The 25,471-nt window shown below is 47.2% G+C and overlaps 1 protein-coding gene across 5 annotated transcripts in view; it reads left to right on the top strand.

Annotated features, from left to right (window-relative positions):
* The window catches only part of MST1R (macrophage stimulating 1 receptor), a 65,381-nt gene that overhangs the window by 8,176 nt on the left and 31,734 nt on the right, over positions 1-25,471 (top strand). For 4 of the 5 annotated variants that reach the window (XM_089658863.1, XM_089658861.1, XM_089658862.1 and 1 more), the window contains exons 2-5: positions 18,275-19,194; positions 21,341-21,686; positions 24,770-24,958; positions 25,040-25,159. In XM_089658863.1, coding sequence (XP_089514989.1) covers positions 18,359-19,194; positions 21,341-21,686; positions 24,770-24,958; positions 25,040-25,159 — 1,491 coding nt within the window. In that variant the 5' untranslated portion in view covers positions 18,275-18,358. Of the gene's footprint in view, positions 1-2,252; positions 2,365-18,274; positions 19,195-21,340; positions 21,687-24,769; positions 24,959-25,039; positions 25,160-25,471 lie in introns of those variants that run through there. The other variant, XM_089658865.1, reaches the window with a different exon arrangement.

Genomic DNA, 25,471 nt, shown 5'->3' with positions numbered 1-25,471 from the left:
ATGGTATGGTGACCCTGTACAGTGCAGCGTGTTGGTTGATGAGGTTTTGAAATGGTGAAACGTAGACATGATCAACAAAAGCTGCCATAAGAGAAAGGGATGGAAAAAAACAGCAAATAGTCATACCAACAAATAATGTAATGGGGTACTCTTATGTAAGGGGGGAATCCGACTGGGACTCTGATGTAAGAGGGGGACTTGATGGGGACCCTGATGTAAGGGGAACTCTGATGGGGACTCTAATGTATGGGAGGATCTGACTGGGACTCTGATGTAAGGGGGGAATCCGACTGAGACCCTGATGTACGGGGGACTTTGATGGGGACCCTGATGTAAGGCGAACTCTGATGGGGACCCTGATATAATGGGGGGACTCTTATATAAGGGGGGGACTCTGATCGAGACCCTGATGTAAGGGGGGGTATCCGATTGGGACCCTTATGTAAGGGGGACCTTGATGTAAATGGGGGACTTGATGAGGACCCTTATGTAAAGGGGGAATCCGATTGGAACCCTGATGTAAGGTGGACTTTTATGGGGACCCCGATGTAAGAGGGGAATATGATGGGGTCCTTGATGTAAGGGGAACTCTGATGGGGACCCTGAAATAATGGGGTGATCTTATGTAAGGGGGGCCTCTGATGGAGACCCTGATGTAAGGGGGGTATCCGATTGGGACCCTTATGTAAGTGGACCCTGATGTAAGAGGGGGACTTGATGGGGACCCTGATGTAAGAGGGGGACTTGATGGGGACCCTGATGTAAGGGGGGAATCCGATTGGGACCCTTATGTAAGTGGACCCTGATGTAAGAGGGGGACTTGATGAGGACTCTGATGTAAGGGGGGAATCCGATTGAGACCCTTATGTAAGGGGGACTTTTATGGGGAACCCGATGTAAGAGAGGGACTGTAAGGGGGGACTCTGATGGGGTCTCTGATGTAAGGGGGACTCTGATGGGGTCTCTGATGTAAGGAAGACTCTGATGAGGACACCGATGTAAGGGGAGACTCTACTGAAGACCCTTATGTAAGAGGGGACTCTGATATAAGGGGAGATTTTTGAGGGAGATCTTTTGTTGTAGACCCTAATGTAGGAGGGACTCCGATGAGGGCTCTGATGTACAGAAGGCTCCGACAGGGACCCTGTTCTAAACGGTTATTTACAAGGTTTTTTTTTTTATTCTCCTACTGAAAAGTTTGGCGCCCGCTGATTTCATGAAAGTTTTGTTGTTTTCATCACAACCCACAGGAACAGATGTTACAGAAATACTTTTCTCTGCGTTAACCCGCGAGGGAGAAATCGGCATTGTCCGGATTCACACTGTCGTCCTATAAATCGCTGTGCGTCTTCGATGTGCGTTTGCGGTTTAGCGCCCTTGTCGCTCAGCGTTTGCGTCTTGTTATATTTTTAATGCACAAAAATGCAGCAGAATGAGTGCCGGTGTGCAGGAATAGCAAAGTGTAAGGAAGGACGGGCGCAAAGACTCAGCGCTTTGTAAGGCTGTGCTGTGAGATCCATGAGCAGGTCGATCAGTAGATCCATGAGCGGATCGATCAGTAGATCCATGAGCGGATCGATCAGTAGATCCATGAGCGGATCGATCAGTAGATCCATGAGCGGATCGATCAGTAGATCCAGGAGCGGATCGATCAGTAGATCCAGGAGCGGATCGATCAGTAGATCCACGAGCTGACCGATCAGTAGATCCACGAGCGGAGCGATCAGTAGGTAGACGAGCGGATAGATCAGTAGGTCGGCGAGCGGATCGATCAGGTCAACGAGCGGATCGATCAGTAGGTCCACGAGCGGATCGATCAGTAGATCCACGAGCGGATCGATCAGTAGATCCACGAGCGGATCGATCAGTAGATCCACGAGCGGATCGATCAGGTCGATGAGCGGATCGATCAGTAGATCCATGAGCAGATCCATGAGAAGGGTGCCTGAGCCCTGTGTCGGGTAATTAATTGGCCTTCACAGTCATGAAGGGGTTAAATGGTGAACAGATATTCCCCCAGGCAGGAGCAGAGGAATGTGCATGTTGCTGGATTGTATTCACAGGCCAGGAATGCAGGAAGGGTTGGGCTGCAGGTGATGGGCGGCTCTGTATTCGTATTATAATGGTGAGGTGAGATCTGGGGATTTTTCCTCCCACCTCAATATGAAACTTTCCTTACTAGTCATCCGCCGGGGTGTGCAGAGCATTGACCTACAGACTCGGCAGAGAGGGGGGGGTGGTAAAAGAGGAACAAGTAAGGGGGGAATGATGGGCGACACCACACAAACCAACATCGAATAATCAGCAAGGAGCATTCGGCCAACAAACCTCTTGTGACTGACATATTGGTAAAGAAAAAATGACGTAAGCAATTTTTGAATGCCAGGACAATGGCTGAGGCTGTTTGGGGGTCGGGGTTACAGTAGTCAGCAATGTAGGAGTTTGGGATGAGGTTAGTAACTTCCTATTGGCTCTGGTGATCACCAAGTTTTCTGGTGCTTCGTATAAAAAAAAATAATAATAATGTTCCCAATGGAGATATGAAAAATATATCCAATTTTATTGATCCAGGACCGATAAAGGTCCCACTTCAGCTCTGGAAAATGTTAACCCCTTCTGGTCCATTTTTTGCTCTTTAGCACTGCACTACTTGTAACTGCGTGGTCATGCAGCGTTGTACCCAAACAAAAGTTCTATTATTTTTTTCACACAAGTAGAGCTTTTTTGGTGGTATTTGATCAGCAGTGTTTTTTTTTTTTTTATATTTTGCAATATGAATGAAAAAAGATCAAAAATTAAAAAAAAAAGCCAACATTTTTTACTTTCTGCTATAAAACATCCATTATAAAAATTAATAAATTAGATTTCTTCATAACTTTCGGCCACAATGTATTCTGCTACATTTCTTCGGTAAAAATAAAATCCCAATGTGTGTATATTGACTGGTTTGCGTGAAAGTTATAGCATCAACAATCTTTGATATATATATTAGAATTTGAATTTGTTTTAATTTTTTTATACTACTAATGGTGGTGATTAGTGAATTATAATGGGATTGCGATAGTGCAGAGGGCAATCTGACACTAACTGATGTTGGGGGGAACTGACTTACTGCCTCTGACATTAATACAGTGATCAGTAGTAATACTATACACTGTCACTGTGCTAATGACACTGGCTGGGAAGGGGTTAACATCTAGGGGCGATCAAGGGGTTAACTGTGTGCCTAACTGCGTCATGTGTGCTGCTTTTACTAATAGAGCTCCGCTTTGCAGGGATGAGAAACACAAAGATTGCTCCCTCTGTACAGAACTCTGTGTTGTTTGCCAACACAGAGCTCTGGGCTTTGATTGCACACAGCCGATCAGCAGGTCCTGACTGTGAATCATTGGCTGGCACTCACTGACAGACTCCTACTGTGTACAGCTGGTACCGGGCAGGGGGCAGAAGTACTACAAGAGAGGGTCAGAGACCGCAGACGTACTACAGGAGAGGGTCAGAGACCGCAGATGTACTACAGGAGAGGGTCAGAGACCGCAGATGTACTACAGGAGAGGGTCAGAGACCGCAAACGTACTACAGGAGAGGGTCAGAGACCGCAAACGTACTACAGGAGAGGGTCAGAGACCGCAAACGTACTACAGGAGAGGGTCAGAGACCGCAGACGTACTACAGGAGAGGGTCAGAGACCGCAGACGTACTACAGGAGAGGGTCAGAGACCGCAGACGTACTACAGGAGAGGGTCAGAGACCGCAGACGTACTACTGTAGCATGTCTGCAGTCTCTGACCATCTCCTGTAGTATGTCTGAAGTCTCTGACCATCTCCTGTAGCATGTCTGCAGTCTCTGACCATCTCTTGTAGTATTGACCTGAAAGCCAGTGAATGAAAGGGGCAGGGCCAGGGACAGTCAGGCTGGGGAGGAAAGAACTAGATGATGCTGGACGTCCTCCAGCCAGGAAATGAGGCGGAGCTCTATCTGACTTGCTGCAGCTTCTAATGCACATTGTGAGAATCTCCCAGTGTGCAGTGACATCAGAGGAAGCCGCTACAGTCCAGGAGAGGAGCCAGTACACCTGTGCAAGACTGGAGGGGAGGAGCCAGTACACCTGTGCAAGACTGGAGGGGAGGGGCCGGTACACCTGTGCAAGACTGGAGGGGAGGAGCCGGTACACCTGTGCGAGACTGGAGGGGAGGAGCCGGTACACCTGTGCAAGACTGGAGGGGAGGAGCCGGTACACCTGTGCGAGACTGGAGGGGAGGAGCTGGTACACCTGTGCGAGACTGGAGGGGAGGGGCCGGTACGCCTGTGCGAGACTGGAGGGGAGGAGCCGGTACGCCTGTGCGAGACTGGAGGGGAGGAGCCGGTACGCCTGTGCGAGACTGGAGGGGAGGAGCCGGCACACCTGTGCGAGACTGTAGGGGAGGAGCCGGCACACCTGTGCGAGACTGTAGGGGAGGAGCCGGCACGCCTGTGCGAGACTGTAGGGGAGGAGCCGGCACGCCTGTGCGAGACTGTAGGGGAGGAGCCGGCACGCCTGTGCGAGACTGTAGGGGAGGAGCCGGCACGCCTGTGCGAGACTGGAGGGGAGGAGCCGGCACGCCTGTGCGAGACTGTAGGGGAGGAGCCGGCACGCCTGTGCGAGACTGGAGGGGAGGAGCCGGCACGCCTGTGCGAGACTGAAGGGGAGGAGCCGGCACGCCTGTGCGAGACTGGAGGGGAGGAGCCGGCACACCTGTGCGAGACTGTAGGGGAGGAGCCGGCACACCTGTGCGAGACTGTAGGGGAGGAGCCGGCACACCTGTGCGAGACTGTAGGGGAGGAGCCGGCACACCTGTGCGAGACTGTAGGGGAGGAGCCGGCACACCTGTGCGAGACTGTAGGGGAGGAGCCGGCACACCTGTGCGAGACTGTAGGGGAGGAGCCGGCACACCTGTGCGAGACTGTAGGGGAGGAGCCGGCACACCTGTGCGAGACTGGAGGGGAGGAGCCGGCACACCTGTGCGAGACTGGAGGGGAGGAGCCGGTACACCTGTGCAAGACTGGAGGGGAGGAGCCGATACACCTGTGCAAGACTGGAGGAGGATTTCATTGTTATATCTGAGTGTGGATGTGGGCCATTGGTTGGCAGTGCGTTCTCACTGGACAAGTATTTCAGTGTCTGTAGCGATTTATAGTCCCTCTGATACCAGATTGGCAGACGTGTCGGTATGTTTCGTGTTCAATGTGAAGCTGGGCTGCCTTCCAGTTCTGACATTTCCTGGAATCTGGATGGATACAGAGAAATGGGATGTCACCTCAGTGTAGCGCAAAGAGACTTTCTCCTGTAGCGTGTCTGCGGTCTCTGACCGTCTCCTGTAGCGTGTCTGCGGTCTCTGACCGTCTCCTGTAGCGTGTCTGCGGTCTCTGACCGTCTCCTGTAGCGTGTCTGCGGTCTCTGACCGTCTCCTGTAGCGTGTCTGCGGTCTCTGACCGTCTCCTGTAGCGTGTCTGCGGTCTCTGACCGTCTCCTGTAGCGTGTCTGCGGTCTCTGACCGTCTCCTGTAGCGTGTCTGCGGTCTCTGACCGTCTCCTGTAGCGTGTCTGCGGTCTCTGACCCTCTCTTGTAGTATGTCTGCAGTCTGACAGTTTATGGAGCATTACATACACTGAAAGTTATGTGTGGCCCCCTGTGTGATACCAGTGGGCCCCTATATCGGGTAAGTTGCCCTCTTCTGCTGCAGAAGCATGCCATGTCTCGGCTGATGTTTGCAGCGTTGGCTCTGCTCCCTCTCGGTGTTGTTGTGGTTTCTTTGGCGGGGGGGTGATCACTGTTGGGAGTGCGGCCAGGTTGTACGCCCCAGCGCCTGCAGCTCATCCTCTGTATGTTCTTCTCTCGCTGGCTGGAAATGCTGAGATCTGTTATGGAAAGAAACTGTCAATGCGAAGAACCAGTGTGACACAACAGGTGTGATGGTACTTGTAGTTCCTCAGGATGAAGAGGTCTCCTCTTCATCCTGAGGAACTACACGTCCCATCACACCTGTTGGCCGTTGGTTACGTATTCCAGGGGAAGAAGTCGGATTCGCTCTTTCATGGTTCCGACTCCTCTATACTGATGGATCTTGTGGTTGGGGGTCACTGACCTTTCACCGCCATTATTGCTCCTTTTGCGTTGCTTTATCGGGTCAATTGAACAAAAAGAATCTACACTCACCCGCCACTATATTAGGTCCACCTGTTCATTTGGTAACACAAATAGCTAATCAGCCAATCACACGGCAGCAACTCCATGTATTTAGGCATCTAGACGTGGTGAAGACGACTTGCTGAAATTCAAACCGAGCATCAGAATGGGGAAGAAGGGGATTTAAGTGACTTTGAACATGGCACGGTTGTTGGTGCCAGATGGGCTGGTCTGAGTATTTCAAAACCTGCTGATCTGCTGCGATTTTCACACACATCCAACTCTAGGGTTTACAGAGAATGGTCCGAAAAAGAGAAAATATCCAGTGAGCGGCAGTTGTATGGAGGAAAACGAGCAGAGGTTGCTGCGACATTCAGATGGTAGGGTCAGAATTTGGCAACATGAAAGCATGGATCCATCCTGCCTTGTATCAGCGGTTCAGGCTGGAGGTGGTGGTGCCATGGTGTGGTGGATCCATCCTGCCTTGTATCATCGGTTCAGGCTGGTGGTGGTGTCATGGTGTGGTGGATCCATCCTGCCTTGTATCAGTGGTTCAGGCTGGAGGTGGTGGTGCCATGGTGTGGTGGATCCATCCTGCCTTGTATCAGCGGTTCAGGCTGGTGGTGGTGTCATGGTGTGGTGGATCCATCCTGCCTTGTATCAATGGTTCAGGCTGGTGGTGGTGGTGCCATGGTGTGATGGATCCATCCTGCCTTGTATCATCGGTTCAGGCTGGTGGTGGTGTCATGGTGTGGTGGATCCATCCTGCCTTGTATCAGTGGTTCAGGCTGGAGGTGGTGGTGTCATGGTGTGGTGGATCCATTCTGCCTTGTATCAGTGGTTCAGGCTGGTGGTGGTGGTGTCATGGTGTGGTGGATCCATCCTGCATTCTATCAATGGTTCAAGCTGGTGGTGGTGTCATAATGTGGGGCAGATTTTCTTGGCACTAGCAAGGTGAACCTAATAAAGTGGCCGGAGAGTGTAAATTCCAGATATAGGTGGATTCATTTTATGGAAATTACTTTGTGGCTTTTTATATAATGAAGAGTTTCTGTCCCAACAACCTGGAAGGCATCTCACTTTGCTCCATCCTCTGCAATACAAAATAATCCATTAGAAAATGGGTGGACATGGCTGGGAACTCCGGAGTGGAGAACTCATCCCAAGAGGTAGAAGAAGCTGCTGTAGGACTTTCAGAAACCTGTTATTGGCCTCCCGTACCCTGGCTGGATTATGGCACCCTTCGGGGCCTGGAGAAGGTTATGGAACACTTTTGGGCCCAGGCTGAATTATGGTATGACTTTGGGGATCAGGCTGTGACACAGCATCCAAGGGGGCCCAGTCTGAATTATGATATCACCTTGCAGATCAGGCTGTGACACAGCATCCAAGGGGGCCCAGGCTGGATTAAGGCACCCTTTAAAACCCTGGCTGAGTTATGGCCCCCAACGGGGCCTGAGCTGAACCTTCTGTGTCCCATACTGAATTTTGGTACGCTCTGGGAGACCATGTTATATTATGGCACCCTCAGGGGGTCAGGACTGGATCATCATACCCTCATAGTCCTTGGCTGGATTATGGCACTTTTGCAGTCCCAGGCTGAATTATGGCACCTTCCAAGACCCAGGTTGAGTTATGTCACTCGCCTGGGCTGAATTAGGGCATCTTCAGGGGCTTGGACTGGATCATGGTACCCTCTGGAGCCCAGGTTAGATTATGGCACTTTTGCAGTCCCAGGCTGAATCATGGCACCTTCCAAGACCCAGGTTGAGTTATGTCACTCTCCTGGGCCTGGGCTGAATTAGGGCATCTTCAGGGTCCGGGACTGGATCATGGTACCCTCTGGGGCCCAGGTTGGATTATGGCACCTTCCAAGACCCAGGTTGGGTTATGTCACCCTCCGGGCTTGGCCTGGATTACGGCACCTTCCAGGGACCAGGCTGGATTATGGAACCTTCCAGGGACCAGGCTGGATTATGGAACCTTCCAGGGACCAGGTGGATTATGGCACCTTCTAGGGACCAGGATAGATTATGGCATCCATTATGAATGGCACACCAACTGGGGTTATCCTCTGCTGAGTGGCATAGGAGAGAAATGATGGTGAGCCCGGGCTGTATTGTGGCATCCCTGGGACCCAGGCTGGCTTATGGCACCCTCCAGGGACCAAGATGAGTTATGGCACCCTCCAGGGAGCAGGCCGGGTTATGGCACCCTCCAGGGAGCAGGCCGGGTTATGGCACCCTCCAGGGAGCAGGCCGGGTTATGGCGTCCATTATGAATGGCACACCAACTGGCATTGTCCTCTGCTGAGTGGCATGGGAGAGAACTGATGGTGAGCCCGTTGTGGGAATGTTTTGCCCCCTCCATGCCATCCATTGCTACCATCATATAAAGAACAGATCTGATCTTTCACCAGGTTTGCACATAATTTCCCAGAATCCTTTCAGCTCGGAAGCACCTGGTACAAATATGAAGAATCCAGAGCCAGCTGGAAAATTCCTGAAACAATTTTTTTGTAAAAGTGCCAAAAATGTATTTTATCACTCAACCGATTGTGCCGGGCCCCCGGCCCTCCTCTGACCCCGTCATATTCTATGTAGGATGTATTTACATTGCTGGTGTGGTCATACGGGGGTTACGTAGAAGAGGCGTTATTTTTGTCCAGGATTGTGAAATGCGGAGAGCAGTAATCGGTTTTTATCTTCTCCAGAATGATGACACTCATCGTCTTGTCCGCCCGCGCCGGCTCATTCACTGCTGGAAACTCGCTGTCTCATTCACATGCAACGGAAAATTCAGACTGTTGTCCTCGCTGAGTTCTGGCAGAAATATGGGAGGCGTTCCATCAGGATGACCATGTTTGTGCAGACATGTCCCTGTATTTCCCATCTGATTACCCAACATAAACTGTTATTTTTGTATCTAGTGTGTCTGTCCTGTATGTTATGTTCAGCGTTTGACATTTTGCAGCAGTGGAACCGATGGGCGCCATAATGGAACATGGGGCCCGGGATGGTGCTGTAATTGCAATGTAATGCAACCTGTGGCCCCAGGATGTCGCTGTAATGTGGCATAGAGCCCCAGGATGTTGCCATGATGCAGGGCAGTGCCCCAGGCTATCAGCCTCAAAGTCAGCCACAAGGCAAGCTGCTATCCAAAAGAGTCACTTGTCATGTATTTGTCTATGATGTATTGAACAGCATCAGTTTATTATTGTCCAGTAGGATGCTGACTTCTAGTGGAGGTTTTGGGCCACTACAACTTGTTTACTATGTACTTTTGGTTTCTTCTTCTGTCCTCCCCTCCTTATTTAGTGCGAGTTAGTTCACTCGTAGCTAAACCCTCCCCATTTCTTCTGTGTTCCCTCCTTCAGTGTTAAAGCAGACGTTCAACCCTAATCTTGTGCTGTCCTGCTTCCTCCTCCATCCTTTTTTAACAAGTGGAAATTTTTTTATGCACTTATTTGTGCTGAAAAGCAGCACTTCTGTAATTCGTGCGAAGTATTTCTCCCTGCCTCTTGCGCATGCACAAATGTGCCACAGGATGTGAGTCCCATGAGAGTCCTGCGGCATATCTGCTCACAAGCTGGTCTCTAACTATCCGCACATGCATGGGGTTTCCTGCGCATGCACAAAGGAAGCTACCAGAGAGATCTGAAATCCTCTGTCTTTGCACATGTGCGGAAGATCACCTGCATGTGCCAATGGGCTCAGGAAGACTGGGGAGAGGCCATGGTCACATATTTGTGCATGCACCATAATGGTGGCACTCGAGGGGGGGTGGAGCCACCTGGTAGGCAACCTGAAGTTCCTTTTTTAATACTTTTCAAAAACGAGGCTTAGGAAAGTCATGGGGGGTTATTTACTAAAACCACAAAATCTGCATAGAAACCAATCAGCTTCCAGGTTTTATTGTCAAAGCTTAACTGAACAAGCTGAAATTAGAAGCTGATTGGCTCTTGCAGAGCTGCTCCAGATGAAGTGCTCCAGGTTTAGTAAATCTCCCCCCATTGTCTTCTTAACCTCCCTGGTGGTATTCCCGAGTGTAGCTCGGGGTAAAGTTTCAGCACCACAAGCGGTAACCCTGAGCTATACTCGGGAATACACTGCAGCGTTGCTCCGGGATCTCTTCTTCACTTACCTTGTCCTGCGCTCCCGCGATGTCCCCCCTGCAGTGTCCCCAGCAATGTCCTCCGGCCGATGCCGGCATCTGTCTTCTGGGTTGCGTTCCCTGCGACGTCGGGACGTACGGGGGACGGAACTGGCGGGAAATTTGAAAATTGTAAAAGTGACATTCACTAAAATCACATAGTATAACATTCCTGTATCCAAGCATTTCACATACATTTTGTCCCGAGTGCTTTGTCCGGCGCCCTGCCTGCATTTTTACCGCTCTTTCTGCCTGGAAACTAATAAACGTCCATGGCGTCCAAAAAGCGTCCCTTTAGGTCAGACGCGGTTTTAGACCGGCTAGAGAACAGCGATAGTAAATCAGAACCACTTGCAGAATTGAGTGATAATGATTCGTGGGGGAAATTCCTCATCAGACACTGAAAACAATTCTGCAACTGAGCTCAGCGATGTGCGAACTTGGCGCTCTATTTCACATTTCAGTGTTTTTGGTTTGATTATATTATTGAATTTTATTATTATATTATTTTTTATGATTTATTATATTATAATTTATGATTTAGTGTTTCAAGTTTTATCATCCCCGGGATGTTTACTAGACTCTTGTTCGGACAGATTTCAGTGAGTTATTCCTAAAAATTACAGGCCTACAATAAAAAAAACTACATATTTCCATGCAAAAAATGTACCGCTTTGAGCACAGAAATACTGACATAATCAGACCGCTAGGGAGGTTAAAGACTGGAAAAACATCTCCTAAACGGTGTACCTGGGTAGAGTACTGGCACATGCGCTGTGAGGGAACATCATCGCTCGGGCCATTCCTTCAGAGCTGTGTGCCATAAAATGTGACGTCATCGTGGCTCGGCCATTCAAGCTGCCAGAGCCTACGAACCCGGAAGAAAGACCGGGTGATGATGGAAGCCCTGTCAGTGGTGACGACGTGCCGCTGGAGGTCTTCACTTTAAGGTACGTTTCACGTAATGTGCTAGTATGCGATACAGAACTGCACATTATGCCATTGTCTTGTAGGTTTAAAAAAAAAAAAGTCGTGGTTTACTACCGCTTTAAGCTGCCTGTGGATGGTGCCAAGTCAGCAGGTATCCATACTGTCCAGTTTCGTTCTGAACCGAAGTTCGTACAACTTTTTTCATTATTTGGATGTACTTGAATTTCCAAATTACAATAGTAACAAATTTAAACAAATCCGAAATTACTAAACAACATTTTGGACGAAATTCTAATTTGAATTTGAATAGAATTTGAATCAAATTCCAAAAGGAAATCAAATTTGAAAACACGAATAGAATCAAACTGAACAGAAAATAAAGGAAAAGAAATATAGAATAGAAAAGAACAGAAAATAATGGAATGACAATAGAATAGAAAATAGAATAGCATAGGAAAGAATAGAATAAAGTAGAACAGAATAGACTAGAAAAATAGAGTAGAACAGAGTAAAAGTAAAATAATAGAATAAAATAGAAAATGAAGGAATAAACATGTTGGTAGATTAATTGGATCCTGTCTAAGTTATATGTGTCTGTATGAATGTGAGTTAGGGACCTTAGATTGTACACCCCTTGAGGGTTAGGGACCTTAGATTGTACGCCCCTTGAGGGTTAGGGACCTTAGATTGTACGCCCCTTGAGGGTTAGGGACCTTAGATTGTACGCCCCTTGAGGGTTAGGGACCTTAGATTGTACGCCCCTTGAGGGTTAGGGACCTTAGATTGTACACCCCTTGAGGGTTAGGGACCTTAGATTGTACGCCCCTTGAGGGTCAGGGACCTTAGATTGTACGGCCCTTGAGGGTTAGGGACCTTAGATTGTACACCCCTTGAGGGTTAGGGACCTTAGATTGTACGCCCCTTGAGAGTTAGGGACCTTAGATTGTACGCCCCTTGAGAGTTAGGGACTGATGTGAATGTACAATATATATGTAAAGTGCTGCGTAAATTGACCGCACTATATCAGTACCTGAAATAAAATGGAAAAGAAAAAAACAGAACAGAGTAGAATAGACAATAAAATGAATAGGATATATTAGAATAGAAAAGAATAGAATGGAATAGAAATAGAACAGCATAGAATAAAGTAAAACAGAACAAAATAGACTAGAAAAGAATAGAATAGAAAATGGAATTGAAAAGAAAAAAAATGAGTAAAACAGAGCAGAGTAGAAAATAGAACAATAGAATATAATTTATTATTATTATTATACAGGATTTATGGTGCCAACAGTTTGCTCAGCACTTTACAATATAACGGGAGACAATACAGCAACAATACAGTTCAATACAAGAGGGTTAGGAGGGCCCTGATCCTGGGAGCTTACAATCTAGGAATAGAAAATAAGGGAATAGAATAGGAAAGAATAGAAATTAAAATGAAATAGTTAATACTAGAGTAAAATAGAATAGAAAATAATAGAATAGAAAAGAATAGATTAAATCGGAAAAGAATTGAAAATAAAAAAAAATTGAAAATAAAGGAATAGAAAAGAATAAAATAGAATATAACCATCTTCTGAAATTTGAATCTCGAATAGAATAAATTTGAATTTCAATGCTGATTCCATACTGTTCAAATTCGATTAGAATTTTCTGAATTTGGTCAGAGTTCAATTCGACCGAATTCGGACAATTTGAATTGAAAATTATAAACGAAACAAAGCTAACCGAATTAAAGGAATTTAACCAAACGAAATCATTTAAATAAAACGAAATGAATTGTTTGGCTCTGCACATGTCCGGACAGGTTGGGTCTGTTGATGCATAAAGCAGCATTTTGTACCGGTATAGAATGTGTATAAAATGTTTCGATGTGAGCAGATTATTATTATTATTATTATACAGGATTTATATATTATTATTATTATTATTATACAGGATTTATGGCGCCAACAGTTTGCTCAGCACTTTACAATATAACGGGAGACAATACAGCAACAATACAGTTCAATACAAGAGGGATAGGAGGGCCCTGATCCTGGGAGCTTACAATCTAAGAGATATATAATATACTGCAAACATAAATATATAAAATATTTAATATGATGGAAATCTAAATATGAAAAAATATATATAAATATATAATGAAATGTAAATATTATACAGGATTTATATTATTATTATTATACAGGATTTATGGCGCCAGCAGTTTGCTCAGCGCTTTACTATATAACGGGAGACAATACAGCAACAATACAGTTCAATACAAGAGGGATAGGAGGGCCCTGATCCTGGGAGCTTACAATCTAAGAGGGAGGGGCTAGCGGTACAAAAGGTAGTAATTGTGGGGGATGGACTGGTAGGAGGAATAGAAGATTCCATTATTAGCTGAGGGCAGGATAGGCTTCCCTGAAGAGATCGGTTTTCAGAGATCTCCTAAAAGTGAGCAGAGTAGGCGATAGTCTGATAAATTGGGGTAGAGAGTTCCAGAGGATGGGGGAAGCTCTGGAGAAGTCCTGGAGACGAGCATGGGAGGAGGAGACAAGGGAGCTAGAGAGCAGGAGGTCGTGTGAGGAGCGGAGAGGACGGTTTGGGTGATATTTGGAGACAAGATCGGTGATGTAATTTGGCATGCAAGCCGGACAGAAAACATCAGTTCAGCAGTCTAAGTACAGAAAGTGACAAAATTGATCCAAGACCATTTCATGTTTTCCTTTAGTACAAAGGGCATCCATGACGCTGGTTTTGCAGGGCACCCTGGATTTTCTAAAGAGGGGGAGCAGCAGAAGCTTCCCCTCCTTGTGCCTGAAACTCCATATAGAACCACATGGGTGACAAGATGTCCGACGTGCCGGAGAAAGCAGAGCCCGGCTATAAATAGCAGCTACTTCCTATCTCTCTGATCTGCGTGGTTATAAAGATTCCCCTTTTCGCTGACTCATCGAATTATGCAGATTCTTTTCTTTTTTTTTTTTTTTTTCACTGATTTCATAATACTGAACTTGGCAGAGATGGGGCTCTGTCCTGTGCCAGGGCAGGGCAGGATTTCTGGCGGAACATAATATCTGCGGGTACGCTGGGTGTGGTATACCTGGAGCGGGTGCAGCATATTCTCTGATGATATTTATTCTTCCCTCTGAGGCTGACATTTCAGTTATCGGTGGATGCCGGGGGCGTCCTGTGGCCTGCTCTGTGCTGTCCCTTTGCAGTATCCAGAAAGGAGTCCTTTGTCAGGGATCATTGTTATTATTGTTCCGTCGTATGCTGAATTCAAGTGAGGGTTTTGGACCACTGCAACTTGTTTACTGTGTGCTGTTGGTTCCTCCCTCTGCCCTCCCCTCCTGTTTAGCGCTTGTTAGTTCAGTCCTCTCCACTTCTTTCAGGTTCTTTCGGACATAAATCGTCCGCACTTTATAATTACCATATATAAATGATCAGCTATTCAGTGGAAGATTCCGGCCCTTCCTGTATAGAATCTATAGAATCTGTACAGGAAGGGCAGGAATCAACTGAATAGCTGATCATTTATATATGCTAGTGCTATTCAGCTATTGCTGTTATGTTTAAATTGACATAATAAAGCTTTGTTATAATTGCAGTTTTTTATATATTGGACTCTTTATTCTAAAGAAAAATGTAATTTCATAAGCTTTAACCACTTCATGTCCGGACACTTTCCCCCCCCCTTCCAGTCCGGACACTTTCCCCCTCTTCCAGTCCGGACACTTTCCCCCCCTTCCAGTCCGGACACTTTCCCCCCCTTCCAGTCCGGACACTTTCCCCCCCCCTTCCAGTCCGGACACTTTCCCCCCCCTTCCAGTCCGGACACTTTCCCCCCCCCTTCCAGTCCGGACACTTTCCCCCCCCTTCCAGTCCGGACACTTTCCCCCCCCTTCCAGTCCGGACACTTTCCCCCCCCTTCCAGTCCGGACACTTTCCCCCCCCTTCCAGTCCGGACACTTTCCCCCCCCTTCCAGTCCGGACACTTTCCCCCCCCTTCCTGTCCAGGCCAATTTTCAGCTTTCAGCGCTGTCACACTTTGAATGACAATTGCGTGGTCATGCAACACTGTACCCATATGAATTTTTTTTTGCATTTGTTTGACACAGATAAAGCTTTATTTTGGTGGTATTTATTCACCACTGGGATTTTTTATTTTTTTTTGCTATGTCAATTAAAAAGTCCAAAAATTTTGAAAAGTGTTTTTCTTATAAAATTTTGCAAATAAATAGTATTTTATCATAAATCTTGGCCAACATGTATTCATCTAATCTTTTTAGTAAACAAATTACCCAAATTAGTTTATAACCAAAAATTATAATTTTTAAACATTTTTTTTATATTTATTTATTTTTTTTACATACCATCACCCTAGCAGTACAGTGTCACCAGGGTGGGGGGTGATGAAGATTTTTTTTTTTACACTGATTGCTTTTACACCCATAAAGGATGTAAAAGCAATAATTTCTCCTTCTCTCCAGCTGCATTCTTGCAGCCATTGAGAACTACTGAGTAAGCTGTGATTGGTCACAGCTTGTCACATGGTACAAGGCTGTTGTGAATAGCTCTGTACCATGTGACCTCTGTGATCATTCACAGATTTCACACATAGTAAGCAATGATGTCACAAGTGACATCTTGCTTACTTCTCTGCATGTGATCACTGATTGGCCAATCAGTGATCACATGATCGGGACCTCGCACAGAGGTCCCGTCCAACGATCAGTGTTCCACTGTGTCCGGAGGACAGAGCGGGCACCGGATCGTGGTGCTGCACGCTCCCAGGGAGTGCACACAAGAAGGGTGCGGGGAGGCCGTTTATAAATAGCCACCCAACCCTGTACTGCCACCCGTCCGGCCGTTTATGTACAACAGCCGGAAGGGAGGTGGTTGAGGGGGCGGGGTTGAGGGCGGGGTTGGGGGACAGGCCGGGGGTGGGGTTGGAGGTGGATCTGGGCAAGGTTGGGTGGGGCAACTGGCGGAGAGTAAGGTTTGTGCCTGGCTAGTAGGTCTCGACTCAAAATTTTAAGCCCTGGTATAGTTTATTTGGGGTATTAGGTGGTTATAAGAGTCTTTAATGTGGAACTTAACTCCACCCCCTCAAAGTTTTTTTTTTTTTTTTTTGCCTTCCCCCTCTTGTATTGCTGGGTTGTCTTCAAAATGCATACTTGATAACTCTGTCCCTCTGTAATCTGCTGTTTGGGTGACATAGCCTGGGGCACCATTTTGGTCCCCCCTTCTAGTTTCCGGCAACCAGCTACCAATGATGTGCCTGGTCACCCTCTATCTTCTCTGTGTGTCTGCTCCTGTAGCCTCCTGCAAGATGAGGCGTGAGTATCCCAAGGAGCTGCATAATCGGGGACATGGCAAGAGACCCAGGACAAGACAAAGAGCACATGATCTAGTAAGGGTTAGGGTATAATAAACATATTAAATGTAATGGCAGTGTGGGGTGACTGGGGGCCCATCAGTGTGGTTGAAGGCTTGTATAGAATAAACACCTCTGAGCCCCAACAAAGACCTTAGATGACCCATTCTCAACCAGAGTTCCATTGAACCCCAAGAATCCTCCTGGGTTGTCTAGGGGTTCCTTGAAATGTGGCTGATCGCTCGTCTGATGGTGCCTGCATAGTTCCAGGTTAAGTGCCAGTGGCACAACTGCAAAGGTGTGATTCCGGCCACCCCTGTAAAAATGGACTGTGACAGACTCCTGACACCTTGACCGCCAAGAAGCTGCATCCCAAGCTATGGAGCAGGAGGCAAGTGACTATAGCTGTAGCTACCCCACAGAACTAGACAACACCAGTGTTTGGAGTAATCAAGAACTGCTTTATTAAAGAAACACTCTGAATTTATACAGAAAACAATCAGATAAGAGCTAATCCCATTATCACAGACAATACCCACCCCAGACAGTCTGGTGCCCACATAGGAATACATTCTACATAGGAAGCCATATGTTACAATGATAGTTCTTTTGGGGGTATCCCGAGGGAGTGGCAGCAATCACGGGATGCCATTCGATAGCCCTGGACCCCCAGATGATATTATCCAAAAAACGACATATTCTGTCAATGGGACGGAGTGACAGCTGGTTAAAGGTTCCCCGATGCCATTCGTGCAGTAGTAACCAGGAAACCGTTCCATAGTCGTGGTCACCAAACCCCGGTGAGATGTAATGCTGAAATTCCGAAGTTCCTAAGCAAGCTCCCTCTCATTAACCATGCCCCGCCAAAAGGTGAACATGGTCCAAAAACAGCAACATGGCAGGACTATGGGCCTTCGAAATGACTCCTAGTAAAGTTTGTGGGTCCCACTGAAGGAGTGCCCAGGCTAGATGGAAGTCCAGATGGGCATAAAAGTCAACTAGTGACCAGCTCCTTCTGCAGAACTTGAAAACACAATAAAATACAGATTCTGTGGGCAATGGTTCTTCTGTAGCCCCAAGTCTGTGACGGGGACATTCTTCTTACTTATAACCACCAAAAACATTTTCCCAATAACCCTGGAAAGAATAATATTACAAGGGGTTCCCTGAGACCTGAAAACTATTTTCAAGCTTCCTCTGTAGTAAAAAGGTTCAGAAAGACTACCTTAGACCCACATTTGTTTCCTGATTTGTTGTGTTGTTGGTTTTATTTTATATAATTCATGTTGATGTCTTTTTTTTTTTTTTGCTTCAATGAACAGGCTGCTGTGGCCAGTAAATACCAGACCACATCCTCGCACACTAAGATGGGTACATTTATATTCCAAAAAGTGACAGTTATTTTCGGCTGAACACAATGGGATTTGAAAACTACAGTCACCTGTTTAATTGGAGAAATCTTATTCTTATGTTAAAGCTTTGTGAATTGAGTCAGTTTTAAGTGTGTGGTGATGGGGGTGTTGCAGGGAAATAGAAGAAAGGGCTTGCTCCATTGGCAGTGCCTTAGTCCTAGGAATGCAATGGGGCAGTTTTGGGTGAGATAAGTCATGCTTAATGCCTGCCACTTTGGATAACCTTGTCCTTCTCTTTTCAGGTGCTGTAATATGGATTCCCTCTGTCTGTCACCACCAAGGTGAACTCTGACCCTCTTCGTGTCCTTCTCCTCCTCCGTCCCAGTATGTGGCACCTATCCCAACTTCTTCTTCTGCTCTTCCTCATAAGAGACTGCTTGGCATCAACATGGCAATGCCCAAACAGACCTTTCATGTCTTTAGATCCCAATGTTCGGTATAACCTCTCTAGCTTCACCGCACCAAATGCAATTCAAAATCTGGCCACCAAGGATGGACCTCTACTCTTCATTGCCACCACCAACCACCTCTATGTGCTTGATGCCACCAACCTTCAGGTTGTGCAGGACCTTATTACTGGTCCCACCAACAACTCCACATGTGAACTGTGCTCCAAATGTAAGATGGGCAGTGCCCTCCCAGCCCAGGCCGAAGACACGGACAGCAAAGTCTTGGTGATGGATCCAGAAGCAGACATTTTGTACAGCTGTGGTTCTTCTCTCCACGGAGTTTGTTTCATGCACGAATTTGACAGCATTGGAATCCTTGAATCCTCCTGCTTGTTCCATGCACCCTCTAATTCTCCTTCCTTGTGCCGGGACTGTATCTCCAGCCCTCTTGGCACAGTGGTTACAGCCATTGAACACTTGAGGACTATCAATTTCTATATAGCCTCGTCAGTGGATTCCAGTGTGAAGGGGAACTATGGTACCACATCGGTGTCCATCAGGCGAGTGCTGACCACGCAGGAGGGCTTTGCGGCAGATTTTCACTCTCTGACCGTTCTTCCTACCTACATGGACAAATACCCCATACAGTATGTTTACACTTTCAGTACTCTGAAATATGTCTACTTCTTGACAATACAGCCAGAGAACACACAATCCAGAAACTTCCACAGCAGGCTGGTGCGTCTGAGCGCGACTGAGCAAGACCTGAAAAGGTGAGCACACAGCACCAACTTTGTGGGAAATTATTAAAATCAGGCCTAAGCACCATGTAAAGCCTAGGACTATATTGCCAATGAAATCTTTTTAGTACTGAGAGGTATAACCACCTATTGTTGGTATCCTCATTTGAAATCCGTGCATTGCTAATAAAAAAATGGCCAACAATTAGGTAATTTTCTCAATAGTATACAGATTTCATTTTCGAATGTCTTACACTACTACCATGGAGTTGTTGCAGCTACAGATCTCTCTGCTTATATTCTTGAAAGATTTGTAATTGAATACAGAGTTGCAAATGACCAGAACTGTCGCTGCAGCTTTGAACCGGAGCTGTCGCTGCAGCTTTAAGCAGGAGCTGTCGCTGCAGCTTTAAGCAGGAGCTGTCGCTGCAGCTTTAAGCAGGAGCTGTCGCTGCAGCTTTAAGCAGGAGCTGTCGCTGCCGCTTTAAGCAGGAGCTGTCGCTGCCGCTTTAAGCAGGAGCTGTCGCTGCCGCTTTAAGCAGGAGCTGTCGCTGCCGCTTTAAGCAGGAGCTGTCGCTGCCGCTTTAAGCAGGAGCTGTCGCTGCCGCTTTAAGCAGGAGCTGTCGCTGCCGCTTTAAGCAGGAGCTGTCGCTGCCGCTTTAAGCAGGAGCTGTCGCTGCAGCTTTGAATCGGAGCTGTCGCTTCAGCTTTGAACCGGAGCTGTCGCTGCAGCTTTAAGCAGGAGCTGTCGCTGCAGCTTTGAACCAGAGCTGTCGCTGCAGCTTTAAGCAGGAGCTGTCGCTGCAGCTTTAAGCAGGAGCTGTCGCTGCAGCTTTAAGCAGGAGCTGTCGCTGCAGCTTTGAACCAGAGCTGTCGCTGCAGCTTTAAGCAGGAGCTGTCGCTGCAGCTTTCAACTGGAGTTGCAGCTGTAAGGGAAAGGGAAAAAAACTACCCTTGAAAAGGGGCTTACTGCAAACTGCAAGGGTTAAATGCTTGTTTTTGCCTATGATACCAGAAAAAACACATTTACAGTCCCCAAAGCCTTTTTTTTTTTTTTTCTGCACTCCAGCTGGCGGTTGCAGCTGTGATGCCATCTTGTACAATGCAGTACCATCAGTCCTGCATTGTAAGTGAGGATATCAAGGGCCAGACCACAACCTGGAGTGTTGGGAGACAAAAGGTAAGTGCCAGCTGCCAGAGATTGAGCATTTAATTCTTACAGCTTGGGGGAAGCCTCACTGTGAGGGTAGTTTTATTTTGTATTCCTGAATTTTAGGGTTTTTAGCTTTAAAAAAGAACTGCTGCTGTAGCTTTTAATTGGAGTTTTCACTGTAGCTTTAAAAAAGGATTTGCCACTGTGTCTTCAAAATAGAGTTGGTGGTGTGGCTTTAAAATGGAGTTGCTGCTGTATGCGTAAAAATATGTTGCTGCTGTAGCTTTAAAAAAGAAGTTGCTACTTTAGCTTTAAAAAAGAAGTTGCTGCTGTACCTTTTTTAAATTGGAGTTTTCACTGTAGCTTTAAAAAGGAGTTCTCCGAGCGCCACACACCAGAAAGAGCCTAGGTGTCAGTGAAAGCGGTAAAAGCTCAATTTGCTACACCGGATCCCCACCTCCATGACTAAGCCCTGTGGGCGAGACGAAACGCGTGGGGGTGTGTGGCCTGGTTGAAGCCTGGCTGAATTCGCTTTCACTTCACGTGGGCTCTTTCTGGGCTATCTTCCTGTTTTATATGTGCATTCTGAGCCAGGATAGGCTCTCTCCACACCGACGCCCTTTAAGTGCGAGTCACCGAAGGTTATTGGAATGTGACCTTTGAATGGCATTCAAAGATTTTTGATTTACAAAGGAGTTGCCTCTGTAGCTTTAAATTGGATTGCCACTGTAGCTTCAAAACATAGTTGTTGCTGTGGCTTGAAAAAAAGGAGTTGCTCCGTAGCTTTAAAATTAAGTTTAGCTACGTAGCTACAAATCACTAGTGTGCCATGGTCATCGCCAATTGCCTTGGATGATATTAGTAACTACTGAAGGCGGCAATTCTGTAACGAACTCGCACACATTGAATTGCTTCTTTATCTACATTCCCTGCTTTTTAATTAGAACGAATTGCGCTCCACTCTCCTCTGTGATGTTCTAGGGGATCATCCTATGTAATCCCAGTACTGTCCGTCTCTCTCCGCAGTTACCGGGAGCTGGTGTTGGACTGTCGGATTGAGCTGAAGCGGCGTCGCAGGTCAGAACCCGAAACCTTCAACCTCGTCCAGGCAGCTCATGTTGTCGGTGTGGGGAAGAATCTAAACGCGGAGATGGATCTGAACGCTGGGGATCTGGTTCTGTTTGCCACGTTTGCCCAAAGTGAGCCACAGAGCGCCAAACCTCGCCGCAAGTCCGCCCTCTGTGCCTTTCCACTAAAGCTCATCGACTACTCCATCACCGAGGGGATGAAGAAATGCTGCAGTGTGGAGTACAAAGAGAAACTTCAGAGAGGCCTCAGCTACTACCAGACAGAGTCCTACTGCCCCCAGAATGTAAGAGATTACGCCTACCCAAAAAACACTACCCCAACCCCAGACCTACTGCCCCTAGAATGTAAGAAAGTACCCCGACCCCAGACCTACTGCCCCTAGAATGTAAGAAAGTACCCCGACCCCAGAAACACTACCCCAACCCCAGACCTACTTCCCCCAGAATGTAAGAGATTACCCCGACCCCAGAAACACTACCCCAACCCCAGACTTACTTCCCCCAGAATGTAAGAAATTACTCTGACCCCAGAAACACTACCCCAACCCCAGACCTACTGCCCCCAGAATGTAAGAAAGTACCCCAACCCCAGAAACACTACCCTGACCCTGACCTACTGCCCCCAGAATGTAAAAGTACCTCAATCCCAGAAACACTACCCCAACCCCAGACCTCCTGCTCCTAGAATGTAAGAGATTACCCCGACCCCAGAAACACTACCCCAACCCCAGACCTACTTCCCCCAGAATGTAAGAAATTACTCCGACCCCAGAAACATTGCCCCAACCCCAGACCTACTGCCCCCAGAATGTAAGAAAGTACCCCAACCCCAGAAACACTACCCTGACCTACTGCCCCCAGAATGTAAGAAAGTACCTCGATCCCAGAAACACTACCCCAACCCCAGACCTACTGCTCCTAGAATGTAAGAAATTACCTCGATCCTAGAAACCGTACCCCAACCCCAGACCTACTGCTCCTAGAATGTAAGAAAGTACTCCGACCCCGGAAACACTACCCCAACCCCAGACCTACTGCCCTCAGAATGTAAGAAATTACCTCAACCCTAGAAAGACTACCTCAACTCCAGACCTACTGCTCCTAGAATTATTCGATTACCCCAAACCCAGAAACACTACCCTGACCCCAGACCTACTGCCCCCAGAATGTAAGAAATTACCTCGATCCCAGAAACACTACCCCAACTCCAGACCTACTGCCCCCAGAATGTAAGAAAGTACTCCGATCCCAGAAACACTACCCCAACCCCAGATCTACTTCCCCCAGAATGTAAGAAATTGCCTCAACCCCATAAAGACTACCCCAACTCCAGTCCTACTGCTCTTAGAATGTATTTGATTACCCTAAAACCAGAAACACTACCCCATTCCCAGACCTACTGCCCTCAGAATGTAAGAAATTACCCTGACCCCAGAAAGACTACCCCTACCCCAGACCTACTGCCCTCAGAATGTAAGAAATTACCCTGACCCCAGAGGGTCTACCCCAACCCCAGACCTACTGCTCTTAGAATGTAAGAGATACTCTGACCCCTGAAGGACTACCCTAACTGCAGACTTACTGCCCCCAGAATGTAAGAGATTACCAAAACCCCAGAATCACTACCCCAACAGCAGACCTACTGCCCCCAGAATATAAGATTACTCCAACTCCAGAAAGACTTTCCCAACTGCAGACCTACTGCCCCCAAATTGTAAGTGATTACCCCGACCCCAGAAACACTACCCCAACCCCACACTACTGCCTTCAAAATGTAAGGAACTGCTTTGACATAATGTATACTACCCCAACCCCAGCCCTACTGCCCCTAGAATGTATTAATTACCCTGACTCCAGAAACACTTCCCCCCCAACCCCAGCCCTACTGTCCTCAGAATGTAAGGTATTAACCTGACCCCAGGAACACTTCCCCAGCCCCAGTCCTACTGCTCCCAGAATGTTAGAGATTACCTAAACCCCAAAAACACTACCTCCAAAATGTCAGGAACTGCTTTGACCTCAGAGATAATACCTCAACCCCTGACCTACTTACCTACTGCCCCCAGATTGTAAGTGATTGTCATTATGGTATGACTAAGGCCTCAAGGACAAGACGCGTAAGCCTCTGTATCCTCTATTCACCCCGTAGCAAATAATTATTTTCAAATTTGGATGACTTCATATTTCTGGCTACTCATCTTTTTTTTCAACTTGAGTATAGCAGATTTCTCCGACCATAGAAACGCTACCCAAACCCCACACTTACTGGTCCAAAAATGTAAGGAACCGCTCTGACTTCAGAGATACTACGCCAACACCTTACCTACTGACCCTAGAATGTAAGAGATTATCACAACCCCCAAAACACTTCCCCATCCCAAGACCTACTGCCCCAAGAAGTTAAGGAACTCCTCTGACCTCAGAGATACCACCACAACACCAAACTTACTGCCATCAAGAATGTAAGAAATTTACCCTTACCCCAGAAACACTACCCTAACCAATGACATATTGCCCCCAGGATGCAAGAAACTACCACAACCCCTTAGATATTATAACATCTCCAGACTTACTGCATCTAAAGTGTAAGGAATGAGTCTACTTTCTCCAGAACATGAAGAACGACCCTATCCCAGACCTACAGCCTCCAGGGTGTAAGAGACTAGCCCAACCCTAAACTCAAAACTATTCCCCCTGTAAAGTTAGAAACTGCCCCAATTCTGAGCTACAGGCCCTCAGAATGTAAAGAAGCAATCTCAACCCTAGACCTACTGCCCACAGAATATAAAGAAATGCCTCAACCCCAAGACTAATACCTTAATTCAAGGCCTACTGCCCCCAGAATGGAATGGTCTCCAACCCAAAATTGCTGTCCACAGAATATAAGGAATGATCTCCGTGTCCAAGCTACTACCTAAACCAAGGCTTACTGCCCCCAGAATGTAAGGAATGACTATGACCCCAAATCTACGGCTCCATCTGCTGCCCCAGAATGTAAGGAACTGCCCCAACCACACAGCTACTATCCTGACTCCATATTTACGGATTCCAGAAGGCAAAGATCCCAAGCTTGCTGAAGCAATTCCCTCAACCTCTCGCCCACTGCCCCAGAATTTAGGCAATGACCCAACCTAGGCCTGTTGCTCTAACACTAGGCCTATTGCAATGTAATATCAACCCTGGGTCTACTGTCTTTAGAAAGTAAGATGACTGATCCCTTTGGAGATGGATCTGATATCAGAGTCCCTCCAGGGACTGTATAGGAAGATCAGTATGAATTTTGTCAGGAATGAATAGCTGGAACACTGGCTCTTTGTTATAACATTGTACAATGTGTCTCTATGAGCCCTTTGCTGTCTCCTGGTAGGTAAATGAGTCGGCGCCAGTCACAGATCACAGCTGTTGGCATGTCCCCACATTGGTCACCCCACCACTGATACGTATTGATCTATTTAATGGAAGGATGAATGACACCCTCCTGACATCTCTATACGTCACTGCCCAGGAGCCGCTCACCATTGGGCACCTTGGCACCTCTGATGGGAGGGTGCTGCAAGTAAGTCACATTACATTGATCTCACGTCTGTATTTTATCACTTCTGATTGTACTGACAGGTCCTCTCTACCTCTCTATTAGGTGATTCTTCAGCGCAACAGCAACCCCCTGATCCTGTCCAACTTCTCTCTGAGCACTGAATCTGTGTCTCGGGAGGTGGCCCGCATTGGGGATGATCTGTTCTTTGTCACTGGAAAGCAGGTCAGTGCATGGAGCCAGGAGGGGAGTGATGAGTAGGGTGAGATACTAAAGAGTCCTCGTGTTATCAGCTCACTGATTTCACATCACTGATTACCTGGCATCCCCTGGTAATTGGGGACCCCCATGATGTACCAGTACAGAGGGTGCAACCCCTCCTACAGGTCTCGGGTGTCTTGGTATAGAGATCTCAAGTTGTATATTTCACCTACTGGTGACATCCAGTACTGCAGTATGACCTTACAACAGAAATAGGTTTGTGAAGGCTACTATTCCTCCAGGCAGGGCTTTTTGTATCAGAGAATAGGCGTTGGA

The sequence above is a fragment of the Staurois parvus genome, unplaced genomic scaffold, assembly GCF_062004578.1.
Source record: "Staurois parvus isolate SC_StPar_1 unplaced genomic scaffold, SC_StPar_1.0 ptg001107l, whole genome shotgun sequence".
Taxonomy (NCBI): Eukaryota; Metazoa; Chordata; class Amphibia; order Anura; family Ranidae; genus Staurois; species Staurois parvus.
The sequence above is the reverse complement of the archived record's forward strand: the minus strand, read 5'-3'. Positions and strand labels throughout refer to the sequence as shown.